General features: G+C 43.5%; 1 protein-coding gene across 5 annotated transcripts in view; it reads left to right on the plus strand.

Moving 5' to 3' along the window:
* The first annotated feature begins 4457 nt into the window (after nucleotides 1–4457).
* The window catches only part of NEK4 (NIMA related kinase 4), a 67137-nt gene continuing 54898 nt past the window's right edge, over nucleotides 4458–16696 (plus strand). For all 5 annotated transcript variants that reach the window (XR_009214412.1, XM_058442135.1, XM_032161308.2 and 2 more), the window contains exons 1-6: nucleotides 4458–4722; nucleotides 6787–7053; nucleotides 8701–8898; nucleotides 9082–9189; nucleotides 11455–11609; nucleotides 14135–14276. Coding sequence is in view for 4 of the 5 variants with exons in the window: in XM_058442135.1 (XP_058298118.1) it covers nucleotides 4630–4722; nucleotides 6787–7053; nucleotides 8701–8898; nucleotides 9082–9189; nucleotides 11455–11609; nucleotides 14135–14276 (963 nt within the window). In the remaining variant the exon portion in view is untranslated. The remainder of the gene's footprint in view (nucleotides 4723–6786; nucleotides 7054–8700; nucleotides 8899–9081; nucleotides 9190–11454; nucleotides 11610–14134; nucleotides 14277–16696) is intronic.

The raw sequence follows: 16696 nt of genomic DNA on the forward strand, positions 1-16696 counted from the left end.
CAGAAACTTGGGTGCCCTGCTGTGTTCAGTGAGCTGATGTCAGGGGAAAAGGGAATCAGACAAGTCAAAGGGAGCCCACTGAATCCCAAGGAATGATGAGAAGCTGAAGAGATAGAAATTTGGAGAGGCAGAGGCTCATCTCCCACAGGGATTAGGAGAAGGTTCCTGGATAAGGTGCCGGGAAAAAAGAGCAGTGCTTGGGAAGGGGAAGGTGGGAAGGGAGGGAGAGAAAAGCAGATGGGCACGTGGGATGTATGCTGTGGGAAGGTGGAGGTGTCTGGGATGGGAGCAGGAGCTGATGAAGAGGGTGGGAAAGGTGGCTGGGAAGGGGGTTGGGACCAGCTGGCGCAGGGGTCTGAAAGTGATTAGCCTTTTGGGTGGGAGATACTTAAGATATTTTGAGCAAGGGTGTGATGAGTTCAAGACTGGGCTGTTGAGAGATGGCTAGCACCAAGCCTCGTCCATGTAAAGTGCTAGAAGCATGTTTGCACAGGGGGAGGGTGGACAGGAGATGGGGAGAGCTAACTATGACCCGTGCCTGTCATGCTTCTTAGCATCGTGTCCAAATTCATTTACTGCTCACAACTCCCCCCAAGAGACAGATATTATTGTTAATATTATCCTCATGGTACAGAGGAAAAGAAGTTGGCCCACCATATGCATGTGAGAGGTGGGGGCCAGGGTGGACAGAAAGCAGCTATGGTTGCTGAGGATTGAGAATGGGGAGGGTAGCTGTGCTGCTGGTGCCGGCGGGACAGCACATGGGCCCAGACCTGCTCTGAGCTCCACCCACACACAGCCAACTGTCTGCTTGATGTGCCCACAGCCCCTCCATCTGGTATGTCCAAACTGAACTCCTGACCTTTGTCTCCTCCTCCCCATACCCCGCTACTAAGCCAGGTCTTCCCCCTGTTGTCCACTCCAGTCAAGGCCACCGCCATCCAGTTGGCCATCCAAGCCAGAAGGCTGGGTGGCATCCTGGGTGCCTCAGTCTCCTTGACCACCTACCCCACCTCCCACCCTCTGAATATCCCTCTAATCTATTAACTTCTCTCCCCATCCCCAGTCACCACCTAGTTCAAGTCACCCTCATCCCTCATTAAGACGGCTCATCTCCTTCTTCTGCTCTGCTCCAGGCAGCAGCCAGAGTCACCATTTAGAAAGGTCAGTCTGCTGCAGGCCTTTCCCTGTCTCACACACCCTATCCTGAGTGGTACGGCCCCTGCTGACCCCTCTATGTCACCTAGCCCATGGCCCCTCTGAGTCTCTCAGCTTCAACTGCAGAGACTTCTTTTAGATCCAGGTAGGCAGGTGCTTCTCCACTCATTCATTCAGCAACCGGCAATTCCTTCCTTTACACCTGCTGGGTTTAGGGTGTTGAAGCAGACAGGCCTGGCCCAGTCCTCAGGGAGTTCACGCTGAGGTGTGGAGGTAAAGTCACAAAATGAGTCCATTGGGTCTTAGCACATGTTGCTCCTCTGCCTGAAAAAGTTTTTGTTTAAACTTCCACTCATGCAGTGCTTGCTTGGGGCAACCTTTCCTGGATGGCCAGGCTGGGCCTGGCGGCTTTTCTGAACAGTACTGATCTCAGTTGGCAAGGGTAGCTTGTTAGTATGCATGGCCGTCTCCCCCTTCGACTGTAAGCCCCACAGGGGCAGGCCCTTGTCTGTCTTGTTTATAGTTGTCCTCCAGGGGCCAGGCTAGAAGACCCTTGCTAAATGTCTGTAGAATGAATGATACGTTTCTTTTTTTTTTTTTTTTTAGAAGGAGTATCGCTCTGTCGCCCAGGCTGGAGTGCAGTGACACGATCTCGGCTCAATGCAATCTCCGCCTCCTGTGTTCACGTGATTCTCATGCCTCGGCCTCCTGAGTAGCTGGGATTACAAGAGAAGTGTGCCACAATTTTTTATTGTGGTAAAATATACAAAACATAAAATTTATTATTTAACCATTTTTAAGAATACAGCTCAGTGGCATAAGTACATTCATGTTGTGCAGCCATCACCACCATCCATCTGCAGGACTTTTTCATTTTCCCCAGCTAAAACTCTGCACCCATTAAACACCAACCACCAATTCCCTCCTCTCCTCAACAACTGGCAACCACCATTCTACTTTCTGAATCTATGATTTTGACTACTACAGATACCTCACATAAGTGAAATCATACTTTTGTCCTCTTGTGACTGCCTTATTTTGTTTAGCATAATGTCCTCAGGGGTCATCCATGTTGTAGCATGTCAGAACATCCTTCCTTTTTAAAAATTTATTTATTTTGAGACAGAGTCTCACTCTGTCACTCAGGCTGGAGTGCAGTGGCATGATCATGGCTCACTGCAGCCTCAACTTCTGGGGCTCAACTGATTCTCCCACCTCAGCCTCCCAGGTAGCTGGGACCATGGGCACGCGCCACCACACCCAGCTAATTTTTTAAACTTTTTGTAGAGAAGGGGGTCTCACTGTGTTGCGTAGGCTGGTCTCAAGTGATCCTCCCACCTTGGCCTCTCAAAGTGCTGGGATTAGGTGTGAGTCATAGTGTGCGGCCTCTAGAGCACTAACTTTAAAAAGCTAACAATTACAAATCCTTCCTCTGTCCCTCTGAGATATATACCTGTGTATTTCCTACAACCTAGGAATGTCTTTCTCAAGGACCTGAAATCCATTCCTTCGAAATGTAATCATCATAAAGGTAGGGCTCATGTCTCCCAGTCTATGTGGGAGAATAGAATCCTAACTTCTCTAATTGCCAGCTAGCAGACACAGTTGGCCTAATCACATTTACGCTAACCACTCCTTTTAATTTTTCACTTCCCAGACTCTAAGTGAGGCCCTGCATGCTCCCCTGCCTACTCCCTTATTCTTCCTTTGGAATGCCCAATCACCCCTGTACAAATGGAATAGAGTTCAGCTGTTTCCCCTACTGTCAGTAGTTATTGAATAAAATCTATTTTCATCATTTTAATGCCTGGCTTTGTTTATTTTTAATAATATCATTAACTAGAGTTCAATCTTTATTTATGGTTCTTTTTGTTTGGTTTTCTAGTGAAGATGAAATTGCTTTGAGTAAAATGTGCAAATATAAATGTACCATTAGATAATTTTGACAAATTCATACACCCAAATCTCCTATCAAGATATAGATCAAGGATGAGGAATTTGAACCCCTGTAGATTGCTAATGGGAATGTAAAATGGTTCAGCTTGCTGTAAAAAATGGTGTGGTGGTTTCTCAATACATTAAACTAGAATTAGCATATGATCCAGCAATTTCACTTCTGAGTGTATACCCAAATGAATTAAAAAGAAAGCAGGGACTCGTACACCCATGTTCATAGCCGAATTATTCACAATAGCCAAAAAATGGAAGCTATCCGTGTCCATGACTGCATGAATGGATAAACAAATTGTGGTATATACATATAATGGAATATTATTTGGCCATAAAAGGGAAAGAGGCCAGGCACTATGGCGCACACCTGTAATATCGGCATTTTGGGAGGCCAATGTGGGTGAATTGCTTGAGCCCAGGAGTTCAAGACCAGTCTGGGGAACATAGTGAGACCCTGTCTCTGAAAAAAAAAAAAAAAATAGGATTAGCCAGGCATGGAGGTGTGTGCCTGTAGTTGGGAGGATGGCTTGAGCCCAGGTGGTCTAGGCAGCAGTGAGCACCATTGCACCACTGCACTCCAACCTGGGTGACAGGGCGAGACCCTGTCTCAAAAAAAAAAAAAAAAAAAAAAGGAAGCGCTCTGGGAAAGGGAGGCTTTGGCTAGAACAAATGGTGAATTCCTTTGGCACCCCTGAGCTTTCTTGGGCAGGCATTTTAAAGGGGCCTAGGTCCACCTAGAGATCCGCCCTTAGGCTGTTAACTTAGCATGACGCCATGTTAGAGTTTAGTCAAGTCTCTTAGTGCAGTGGTTAGGGTAGTCGTTAAATGCTGAGGAGTCTTTGTAGTTCTCAATTAGCAGGTGAAAGTTTTTAGGGATGAAAGGTACTGATATCTCCAATTTACTTTGAATGTATCAAACAATAGGATGGATTGCTGGATGCAGAGAAGGCATGTGATAAAGCGGATACAGCAAATGTTACTGGTAGAGAGTCTGTCACCCAATCATTAGAACATGAGCTCCAGGAGGGCAGGGACTTTGTTGGCCTGGCACATAGGCGGTCAATAAATATTTGCAGAATGAACGAACAATACTTGTAACGGGCTTAGGACAAACAAGTTCACAAAAAGAGGAAGCTTTCCCTGACTCTGTTGTGGCAGGGACCCGGACGGTGGAACGGACGCACAGAAAGCGCGCGGGGTCTGGCGGAGTCGCTCTGGCCTCCTGGAGCCTCTGCTCTATGGCGGGTCCTCCCGGGGCTGCGGAACCTCTCTGGCCGCTCGTGGCGTCCGCTCTATGGCGGGCCTTTGGGGACGCAGGAGCATGCGCAGGACTGCTCCCGGCCCGGATCTCTATGGCAGCGGCGTCGCCGTGGGCCGGGCCCCCGCGATCTCGCCCGGGCCCGGCTGCCTCAACAACCGCCCCCACTGCCCCCTCTCGGGCATGAACCGAGCTTCTTGTTGCCGCCCGTTGCCCTACCCACCGCTGCCGCCGCATCCCGACTCTGGGCCAGCGCTGGGAACATGCCCCTGGCCGCCTACTGCTACCTGCGGGTCGTGGGCAAGGGGAGCTACGGAGAGGTGACGCTTGTGAAGCACCGACGGGACGGCAAGCAGGTCTGCAGGAGTGGGGCCTGGCAAGGGGCGGGGGCGGGCAGAGGTGCGCCGAGGGCGCCGACCGGTAGATTAGGTCGGGGGTGGTCGCAAGGGGCTCATCTCGGATGGCATTTTCTCAGGGAAGTGGTCCCAGACCAAGACGAGGCCAGGTCTCCCTGTAATATGCGCCCAGAACTACTTCTGCTTCTTTGTTGTGTTAAATTTTTTTCCTTTTAATTTTCATTTTCTTTACTTACGATTCTAAGTTTTATGTAAAAATTTTCAGTCTCTGCCTATCTACTTCTTTGTTGTGTTAATTGGCATGCTTGATTTACACACCTTTCTCCCAACCCCGACACTCTCATGAGAGCAGGTATCATGCATTCCCAGGACTTAATACAGCGCCTAGCAAGCATTATTCCTTGAATGAAGGGCCCCAAACGTCTCTACTGTAGACTGCTGGACTCGCTTAAAACTCGACCCATTTTCTTCCCTCCAAACCTTCTCTCATGTCTTCCGTTTCAGTGAATAGTGACACCAACCCACCAGTTGCCCAAGCCGGACACCTGGAGTCATTTTTAAGCCTTCCCACGCACCCCAACACTGATTATATTCATCTATCACTAAGACAATAGGCCTCCTCTCATCTCTACTGGTACCACCCCAATCCAGGACACCCTGTTGTCTCTAGCAAAGCTATGGCCACGGTTTCCCAACTGGTCGCCGCCACTTGACTTGCTTTTCTCCAATCCATCACTTTCACTGCAGCCTCAGTGATCTTTCTCAAATTTAAATCTGATGTTGTCACTCCTCTGTTTAAAACACTTTATCCCGTTACTCTCAGGATAATGAACCAATTCTTCAATGTGGTTTATTAATAGGGTGACAATATAATGTATTGTACAAACTGGGACAATTTTGAAACTGAAAGGAGGTATTATTAATAGTTACACCAGGACAGTAGGACTGCTCCAGGCAAACTGAGAGGAGATGTCCCCCCTAGATATAGGGCCCAATTGCCTGTTCTTCCTTGTCTCTGGTGCTAGTTGCTTTGCATGGAACACAAGCTCATGCATTAGCGATTTATTCAGTAGGCATTGGGGGAATCATTGGATTTTGGGGCTGATGATAGGGAACTAGCAATAGCTAGTTATTTGAGCTTTAGTTTACACTTCACAAAACACATTTATGTATGTGTCGAAGAAATGAATTGTATGGTCTTTGAAATGATTGAGGGCAATGTATTAGGTGTTAGAGGCTATTGATTTCTTTTAAGTGTGAATAATTTTGTATGCTGAAGATCAGTGACTATTAAACTTATGGGGGCCATGGATCCCTTCGAGTATCTAATATAATCTACAGACCATTCTGTCTGCAAATGTATAGTCAGGCTATATTTTATGCACCTTTTTGGGAGAGCTTAGATATTAAGGAATTTCTTCTTTTTTTTTTTTAATTTTTTTTGAGACGGAGTCTTGCTCTGCCTCCCAGGCTGGAGTGCAGTGGTGCGATGTTGGCTCACTGCTGCAACTACTGCCTCCCAGGTTCAAGCAATTCTCCTGTGTCAGCCTCCCAAGTTACTGGGACTACAGGTACACATGAACCACGCTGGGCTAATTTTTGTGTTTTTAGTAGAGACAGGTTTCACCATGTTGACCAGGCTGGTCTTGAACCCCTGACCTCAGGTGATCCACCCGCTTCGCCCTCCCAAAGTGCTGGGATTACAGGTGTGAGCCACTGTGTATGGCCAGATATTAAGGAATTGCTAACACAGGTTTTATAATTGATCCAATGGTAGGTTATCTTGAACTCACTTTTTTTAGTCATTAATGAAATTGTGAAATGCAGATGGAAAAGGTAATTTTTTTTGTGGCCCTACACTGCTATAAATCTAACTTATAAGAAGTATCAATAATAGCAAATATTTTCCCCGATTTTGTGCTTGGTGAAAAACATAATGAATAGGTTATCTGACAGGCTCCGCAAGGTTGGTTTTGAGGGTATTCTTGAGAGCTCTTAGATAACTCTGAGGCCACAAATCTTATGTTTATTTGCACATTGTAAAAATACATGTTTTGTTTTTAGTATGTCATCAAAAAACTGAACCTCCGAAATGCTTCTAGCCGAGAGCGGCGAGCTGCTGAACAGGAAGCCCAGCTCTTGTCTCAGCTGAAGCATCCCAACATTGTCACCTACAAGGAGTCATGGGAAGGAGGAGATGGTCTGCTCTACATTGTCATGGGCTTCTGTGAAGGAGGTGATCTGTACCGAAAGCTCAAGGAGCAGAAAGGGCAGCTTCTGCCTGAGAATCAGGTGGTAGAGTGGTTTGTACAGATCGCCATGGCTTTGCAGGTACTGTGTAGACTAATAGCATCCTAGCTTGTTCCCAGATGTCAAGAAGATGGCAGGTGTATTTTAGGAAAATTTTTCTTCAGATACTTACATATAGAAATGTATTTTTTGGAAAATTCATTTGTGAAGTTGACCCAATCACTCTTGCTGTAGCATTGGAACTTTTCTAAGCAAGTGATACCTATATTAAAATAGACATAGCTTTCATGTCTAATTGCAGGGGAAGCCCACTCATTTACTATTTATAGCAAAGTCAATTTTAAGGACCCTGAGGCAACCAAGAGCAAAGAGTGACTATGTTTGTTATCCATTGGTCAGTTGTGTCATGCTGAAAGGTGGCTAGGCTAATTGATATGCCCAGTGATTTCATCTGTCACTCTGCTTGGGTACAGTAGATGGGAATGCCAAAGAAGTTTTCTTTTTTTTATTTTTTAGAATTGGGCAGCACATCATTCCGTAAGATAGAATAAGTGTTCCTACAAGTTTGTGTTTTAATATGCATATAACTCAAAAGCGAGACTGTTTATGAAATACTATTTTGGAGCTGGGTAGACTTGTCCAGAATTAACTGACCGTGTTTAAATTCTGAGATACTTTCTCTTTTTTTTTTTTTTGAGACGGAGTTTTGCTCTTGTTACCTAGGCTGGAGTGCAATGGCACCATCTCGGCTCACTGCAACCTCCACCTCCCAGGTTCAAGCGATTCTCCTGCCTCAGCCTCCCAAGTACCTGGGATTACAGGTGCCTGCCACCACACCTGGCTAATTTTTTTTTTGTATTTTTAGTAGAGATGAGGTTTTACGATGTTGGCCAGGCTAGTCTCGAACTCTTGACCTCAGGTGATCCACCCGCCTCGGCCTCACAAAGTGCTGGAATTACCGGCATGAGCCACCGCGCCTGGCTGAGATACTTTCTCTAAATAAAAATGCTCTTGCTATACTTGAAAATATTATTAAGCTGAGGATTTCATGGGTCTGAGAGGACTGTGCGTCTGACTTTGTATAAGTTGTCCTACCGTCAGTGGGAGTTTGTAAGCATTTTTTTTTTTTTTTGAGACAGAGTGTCACTGTCGCCCTGATTCGAGTGCAGTGGCAAAATCATGGCTCATGCCAACCTCCACCTCCTGGGTTCAAGTGATTCTTGTGCCTCAGCCTCCCAAGTAGCTGGGATTATAGGCATGCGTCACCATGCGCAGCTAATTTTTGTATTTTTTAAGTAGAGATGGGGTTTTGCCATGTTGGCCAGGCTGGTCTTGAACTCCTGGCCTCAAGTGATCTGCTCACCTTGGCCTCCCAAATTGCTGAACACTGCGCCTGGCCTGTAAACATATTTTTAAACTGGATTCATGTAATGCCAAAATGGTATAATTGTCAAGCTACCAGGGAACAGTTTTGATGGGTACTGGGTAAGTCAACACATGGAACTTAATTTTCTCATTTCAAAAATTGTAAATTAGACCTTTTATTTAGAGATTATAAAGCAATAATGTTTGGTAGGTATTTGTTTGTTGAATAAGGAATTCTATGGTTGGTTACTCTTTACAGTCAAAGACTCTAACTCGTGCCATTGCTGATGGTATATAATAAGCCAGGAATAAATACATAATTAAGTCTATTTATGTGTAATAAAATCTTTTTTCTTTCCTCAGTATTTACATGAAAAACACATCCTTCATCGAGATCTGAAAACTCAAAATGTCTTCCTAACAAGAACAAACATCATCAAAGTGGGGGACCTAGGAATTGCCCGAGTGTTAGAGAACCACTGTGACATGGCTAGCACCCTCATTGGCACACCATACTACATGAGTCCTGAATTGTTCTCAAACAAACCCTACAATTATAAGGTAGGATTGGGCTCTGTATGCTGGCTTACCTTGTCTCTGGGAGAGTAGTCATAATTTCAGAAGTTAGTTAAGTCAGAGAATTATCTGTGAATTGGTTTAAGGAAAATGTTTTCTTTTTTTAAAGGGAAAAAAATGTAAATAAGCTATTCTGACATTTAACCATTTACTGTTTTTATTTTCTAGTCTGATGTTTGGGCTCTAGGATGCTGTGTCTATGAAATGGCCACCTTGAAGCATGCTTTCAATGCAAAAGATATGAATTCTTTAGTTTATCGGATTATTGAAGGAAAGGTAAAGAATAATCTAGAACTAATTGACTAGTGTTTCTATAGTGCAGCTTTATAAATAGCTACTAGCAAAATCATTGATGATTTTGATGAGTCAATGAGTAATTATTGAGATTGGGTTGATAGTTAACAATGGTGGGTCCCTTCTGTGGGGAAGGTCAGACTAGAGGAAGAGGGATTGATGGATCATTTCTTAATATTAATCTATAAGATGGCTTAATGGCTCAAAAGAATTGGCTTTTTGAAAACCTGTGCCTATAGTCATAGCATGTGCAGATGCCCTGAGAGGCTATGTGTCTCTTCTTCTAAGCAGTCTATGATTCAATGAGCTACATTTAAAATGAGTTTACTCTGTTTGAACTTGTCGTTCCTTTGATAATCATCACAACAATCAGTAACTAGTTAAGAACCACAGAAAGCATTGTGTCTGATACAGACTCCAGAGTGACTGGCTTTGTATGTTCCATGAGGCTAGTTGCCCTTTATAGTGTCAGGCATCCATGTATCATTAAGGTTTTTTTTTTTTTTTTTTGGAGATGGAGTTTTGCTCTTGTCTCCCAGGCTGGAGTGCAATGGCATGATCTCAGCTCACAGCAACCTCTACCTCCTAGGTTCAAGTGATTCTCATGCCTTAGCTTACCAAGTAGCTGGGATTACAGGCACATGCCGCCACGCCCAGCTAATTTTTGTATTTTTAGTACAGACGGGGTTTCACCATGTTGGCCAGATTGGTCTCGAACTCCTCACCTCAGGTGATCTGCCCGCCTCAGCCTCCCAAAATGCTGGGATTACAGGTGTGAGCCACCGTGTCTGGCCAATGTACCGTTAAGTTTTAAAGGCCATAAATCACCTATTGATTTTAATACTATCCCACAACTTATTTAATTTTTCAATTTGAAACATATTGAAAAACACATTTCAAACATATTGAAAAAGTAAAATTTTCCCATAATGCCACTACTTAAGAATCAAACAAGAAGGGAGTGAAATTCTCTTCTCTTTCTATTCCCATTCCCTGGAAGATGACCATTGCTAGCAAATTGGTACATGGCCTTTCTGGTTTTTTCCTGTCTTTATACAGACATAACTCTGTGTGTGTGTGCACGTGTGTGTGCACGCACACGTGCACACCCACAGATTCTTAAAATGAACTGGAATCAGGCTGTTCACATGGTACATCATTGCATAACTTGTTTTTTTGACTTAATATATGAGGAACACATCCTTCCAAGTCGGCACCTGCAAGGCAAGTCTTGTTTTTTTTTTTTTTTTTTTTCTTCTGTCGCCCAGGCTGGAGTGCAGTGGTGCGATCTTGGCTCACTGCAACCTCTGCCTCTCGGGTTCTTGCCATTCTCCTGCCTCGGCCTCCCAAGTAGCTGGGACTACAGGTGCCCACCACCACGCCTGTCTACTTTTTTGTATTTTTAGTAGAGACGGGGTTTCACCGTGTTAGCCAGGATGGTCTCCATCTCCTGACCTCGTGATCCACCCGCCTCGGCCTCCCAAAGTGCTGAGATTACAGGTGTGAGCCACCGCACCCGGCCCAAGTCTTGTATTTTTTTAACCTGCTGCCTAGTTTCTTTTTTTTCTTTTCTTTTTTTTTTTTTTTTTTGAGACAGAATCTCTCTCTGTTGCCAGGCGGGAGTGTGGTGGCGTGATCTGGGCTCACTGCAACCTCCACCTCTCTGGTTCAAGCAATTCCCCTGCCTCAGCCTCCCGAGTAGCTGGGATTATAGGTGCATGCCACCACGCCCAGCTAATTTTTTTGTATTTTTAGTGGAGACGGGGTTTCACCATGTTGGCCAGACTGGTCTCAAACTCCTGACCTCAGGCAATCCACGCGCCTCAGCCTCCCAAAGTGCTGGGATTACAGGCGTAAGCCACTGCGACTGGCCCTAGTTTTTATAAGAAGAATGTATGATAATTTATTCCACAAATCCCCTATGGGACATTCATGTTTCCAATTGTTTACTACTGCAAGAACAGTACTGCACTGAACATCCCGATACATAAGTCTTTAGGAAACTCATTTATTTCTGAATGAGAGTGTCATCAGATGGGGCTGCTGGGTTGAAGGATATACTTTTATAATTTTACAACTTGTTATCTTACAACTGGGATACCAGTACACTTCCTGTAGACTAATACACTGATTGTTTTCTGCTTATGTGGATATATGACTATAAATAAATATTGGGAAACCTCTACCAGCTTTTACTTTGTTTCACAAGACCATTAGTCATAATTACAGTATTATTTTTCTTTGTAGCTGCCACCAATGCCAAGAGATTACAGCCCAGAGCTGGCAGAACTGATAAAAACAATGCTGAGCAAAAGGCCTGAAGAAAGGCCATCTGTGAGGAGCATCCTGAGGCAGCCTTATATAAAGCGGCAAATCTCCTTCTTTTTGGAGGCCACAAAGATGTAAGATACTTGCCCTGCAAATAGCTGGGCTAAATAGATGGGGTAAAAGAGGGTGGCTTCTATAATATTCATATGCAAGAATTAATGGTGAGTTTTCTTAAAAACAAGAAATAAAATGGCATGATTACATATGTAGAGGAGGCAAAATTCTACCCTCTTAGGGTTTTTTGGGTGAGCTTGAGAATTAAACTTGTAATTTAACAGGAGAAAAGCATATAGATTTATTTAATACCTGAATAAGTTTATGTGACACAGGAGCCCTCATAAGGAAATGAAGATATAACTTCTACTAAAAATACAAAACCTAAATGCTTTTGTGCTTGATTGAACAAAGAGAGGCAATTGTGGAAAAGTAAACTATGTGGAGAGGCTAAAGGAAGATAAGAATTATTTTAATAAGGTCTGTTTATAGAATTCTCTCAGTTTCAGCTTTCCATTCTTGGTAATAAGAATGTTACTTTCCTTCTGGTACAGGGAGGACATATTTCATATGGGAGTTTTATCTTCTGCTTTCTGGAAGAAAAAGGGAAGATCAGAGTGCCCTTCTTGCTTTTTCTTTGTTTTTTTTGAGATGGATTCTTGCTGTGTCACCTAGGCTGGAGTGCAGTGGCATGATCTCAGCTCACTGCAACCTCCGCCTCCCGGGTTCAAGCAATTCTCCTGCCTCAGCCTCCCCAGTAGCTGGGATTACAGGCGCCCGCCACCATGCCCAGCTAATTTTTGTATTTTTAGTAGAGACAGGGTTTCACCATGTTGGCCAGGCTGGTCTTGAACTCCTGACCTCGTGGTCTGCCCACCTCGGCCTCCCAAAGCTTGCACTTACTTTTTAAAGAACCTTAGCCCAAAATAATCTTTATGCCAAAGTAGCATATTTTGGCATGGCATATTCTCCCAGTCTTCAAATACGTGTTGAAATTTTCTTAATTGCTAAAATCAGAAATTTGGAGAACCACCGTCACATTCCTCAGAGGGTTCTAAGACATATAGTGTAAATTTTTTTTTAAAGGACATATGCACTACTCTGGGCTCACTGCCTATGAGTTAGTCCTGTTCTCAAGGAGCAGCCAAATAAAAAAAAAAGAGGGCATATATTTTAGAAATCATATAATAATTAGAGATTATCTGAGAAACCTATACATCTTACTGTGTAAGATAGTAATAGTTAAAAAGTAGTGTTCACATTTCTGAGAGCTTGCATAAAGTTCCCTCTTCATTCGTATAACTTCCCAAGAGAATTCCTTGCTTTGGCTTGCAGATCCTACCTTTATTAAACAGGTGTTCCAGGATCTAAGACTTAGGGCTGGACAAAACTGTCACAATCTGTTTGGCTTCTCCTATTGCCTTGTGGCATGTTAAGTTTGGAAAGAGAGGAGGCAATGCCAGAGATGCCTCAGGGAATAAAGAAGAACCATCTTTTTGTGTACATTGTCTATATAATTTCCCACCAAGCAGACCTTTGGCCTTCCAGTGCACTGATCTCCATGCTCCTCTTGAATTCTCCAGAGGTTTAGCCCAGTTTTAGAAATGACATACTAAAATAGTTGGGGATGTTATTCCTGTATACATTTATTCTATAAGTCAGGACTAAGTAGACCAATCAGTTTCACTCTCAAAGTTAGCCAAGCAGTTGTGATATTATTACAGACATGTAAAATTTGAAAATGAAAATTAACCTCATACTCCAGTATGTGAGGCAATCTCCCATAGAATTTTTATTTTGGAATAATTTTGTATAAACAGAAAAGTTGGTAAGATAGTGTGGAGAGTTCCTGTATACCCCTCATCTAGTTTCTTCTGTGACTATGAGATTACATACCCTAATGCATTTGTCAAAACTAAGAAACCAACATCGAAATATTACTGTTGACTTGGCCAGGCATGGTGGCTCACACCTGTAATCCCAGCACTTTGGGAGGCCGAGGCTGGCAGATCACCTGAGGTCAGGAGTTTAAGACCAGCCTGGCCAACATGGCAAAACCCTGTCTCTACTAAAAAAAAAAAAAAAATACAAAAAAATTAGCCGGGCGTGGTGGCACACACCTGTAGTCCCAGCTACTCGGGAGGCTGAGGCACAAGAATCACTTGAACCCGGGCAGCGGAGGTTGCAGTGAGCTGAGATCACGCCACTGCACTCTAGCCTGGGTGACAGAGTGAGACTCTGTCAAATTTAAAAAAAAAAGAAAGAAAAATATTACTATTGACTAAATTCCAGACTTTCTTTGGCTTTCACCAGTTTTTTTCTCTAAGGTCTCTTTTCTGTTCCCGGATCCAATCCAGGATATAAATACATCTAATCAGGGTTCTGTGATCGTTTCTCACTTTCTTTATTTTTTATGACCTTGATTGTTTCAAAGACTACTGGTCAGGTGTTTTGTAGGATGCCCCTTAGATTTTTAGAAAACTGTTCTCTATAAATGGTGCAGTTCTGTAAGGGAATTCATTGTATACACACACTCCCACATATACCTAAAAACCCTTAATCTTCAGTATATTGATAATAACTCTTTCTTTTCTTCTTTATAAAGAAAAACCTCCAAAAATAACATTAAAAATGGTGACTCTAAATCCAAGCCTTTTGCTACAGTGGTTTCCGGAAAGACAGAATCAAATCATGAAGTAATCCACCCCCAACCACACTCTTCTGAGGGCTCCCAGACATATATAATGGTACGTTTCTTTTTAAAGGGTATGTGTTTTAGAAACTGCACTTAGAAAAATGGGCCATCTAAGCAAATTATTTTATGTGAAATGATTATGCTTTACTAGAGATTCTGTTGTACAATTAATTCCTTATTGTAAAGAAAGAATACTGGTTAAGGTGATTGATTTAGCTTTATCCAAATTGGGCTGTCAAATTGTTCACAAAGTCAGTGTTGTAATAACTTTAAGAAGTTTTTGGCCGGGCACGGTGGCTCAAGCCTGTAATCCTAGCACTTTGGGAGGCCGAGGCGGGTGGATCACGAGGTCAGGAGATCGAGACCATCCTGGCTAACGTGGTGAAACCCCGTCTCTACTAAATATACCAAAAAAAAAAAATTAGCAGGGCGTTGTGGCGGGTGCCTGTAGTCCCAGCTACTTGGGAGGCTGAGGCAGGAGAATGGCGTGAAGTGAGCGGAGATCCTGCCATTGCACTCCAGCCTGGGGGACAGAGCGAGACTCCGTCTCTTTTTAGGTGAAATTTATATAACAAAATTAACCATTTTAAAGTAAACAAGGCTGAGCACGGTGGCTCATGCCTGCAATCCCAGCACTCTGGGAGGCCGAGGCTGGCATATCACCTGAGGTCAGGAGTTCAAGACCAGCCTGGCCAACATGGTGAAACCTCATCTTTACTAAAAATACAAAAATTTGCCGGCTGTGGTGGCATATACCTGTAGTCCTAGCTACTTGGGAGGCTGAGGGAGGAGAATTGCTTGAACCTGGGAGGTGGAGGTTGCAATGAGCCAAGATTGCAGTACTGCACTCCAGCCTGGGTGACAGAATGAGACACTGTCTCAAAAATAAAAATAAATAAAAATAAATAAATAAAGTGATCAATTAAATGTGGCCAGTACATTCACAGTGTAGTGCAACTGTCACTTCTATATAGTTCCAAAACATTTTCATCACCCCAAAGGAAATCTCTTCCTCATTAAGCAGTCACTCCCCATTTTGTCCTTCACCCAGCCTCTGGCAACCACCAGTGTGTTTCCTGTCTCTATGAAGTTACCTGTCCTGGATATTTCATGTAAATAGAATCATTAAATATATGACCTTTTGTTTCTGGTGTCTTCCACATAGCAGATTTTCAAGGTTCATCCATGTAGCATGTATGAATACTTCATTTCTTTTTAGGTCTGGCTACCATTGTATGGATATACCACAGTTTGTTTATCCATTCATCCATTAGTAGACATTTGGGTTTTTTTCACCTTTTGGCTGTTGCTATGAACATATGTGTGCAAGTAGTTGAGTACCTGTTTTCCCTTCTTTTGAGTACCTACCTAGCAGTGGAATTGCTGAGTCAAATGGTAATTTTTGGTTTGACTTTTTTTTTTTGGTTTGACTTTTTGAGGAACTGTTGCACTGTTTTCTACAGTGGCTGCACCATTTGACATTCCCATCAGCAGTGCACAAGGGTTCCAGTTTCTCCACATCTTTGCCAACACTAGTTATTTTCTGATTTTTTGATTCTAGCCATCCTAGTGGGTGTAAAGTGGTATCCTATTGTATTTTTGATTTGTATTTCCCTATTGATTAATGACATACAGCATCTTTTCACATGCTTGTTGGCCATTTATATGTCTTTGGAGAAATATCTGCTAAAGCTTTTGCCTTTTTTTTTTTTTGATACAGGGTCTCACTCTGTTGCCTAGGCTGGAGTGCAGTGGTATGATCATGGCTCAATCTAGCCTCCTCCTCTCCGGATCAAGTGATCCTCCCACCTCGGCCTCCTGAGTGGCTGGGACCACAGCATGCCACCATGCCTGGCTAATTTTTTTATTTGTAGAGACAACGTCTTACTGTGTTGCCCAGGCTGATCTCAAACTCCTGGGCTCAGGAGATCCTCCCACCTTGGCTTCCCAAACAAAGTGCTGGGATTACACGCATGAGCCACTGTGCCCAGGCTTTTTTTTTCTTTTTTTTTTAAGAGAGGATCTTGCTCTGTTACCTAGGCTGGAGTATAGTGGCATCATCATAGCCCACTACAGCCTCTGAACTCCTTGCCTCAAGGGATCCTCCTACCTCAGCCTTCCGATTAGCTGGGTCTACAGGTGCACGCCACCATACCTGGCTAATTACTATGATTATTTTTGTAGAGGTGGGTCTCACTGTGTTGCTCAGGCTGGTCTTGAACTCCTGGGCTCAAACAGTTCTTCTGTGTTTTCCTCCCAAAGTGCTGATATTACAGGTATGAGCCACATCACCCAGCCCCTGCCCAGTTTTAAATTGTGTTTTTGTCTTTTTGTTGTTGAGCTGTAAGAGTTCTCGATCTGTGTTCCAGATACTAGTCCCTTGTCAGACAACTTGCAAGTATTTTCTCCATTGTATAGGTTGTCTTTTCTTTCCTTTTTTAATTAAAAAAATTTTTTTGTTTTTAAAAATTT

Source organism: Hylobates moloch, unplaced genomic scaffold, assembly GCF_009828535.3.
Source record: "Hylobates moloch isolate HMO894 unplaced genomic scaffold, HMol_V3 SCAFFOLD_8, whole genome shotgun sequence".
NCBI classification, from domain to species: domain Eukaryota; kingdom Metazoa; phylum Chordata; class Mammalia; order Primates; family Hylobatidae; genus Hylobates; species Hylobates moloch.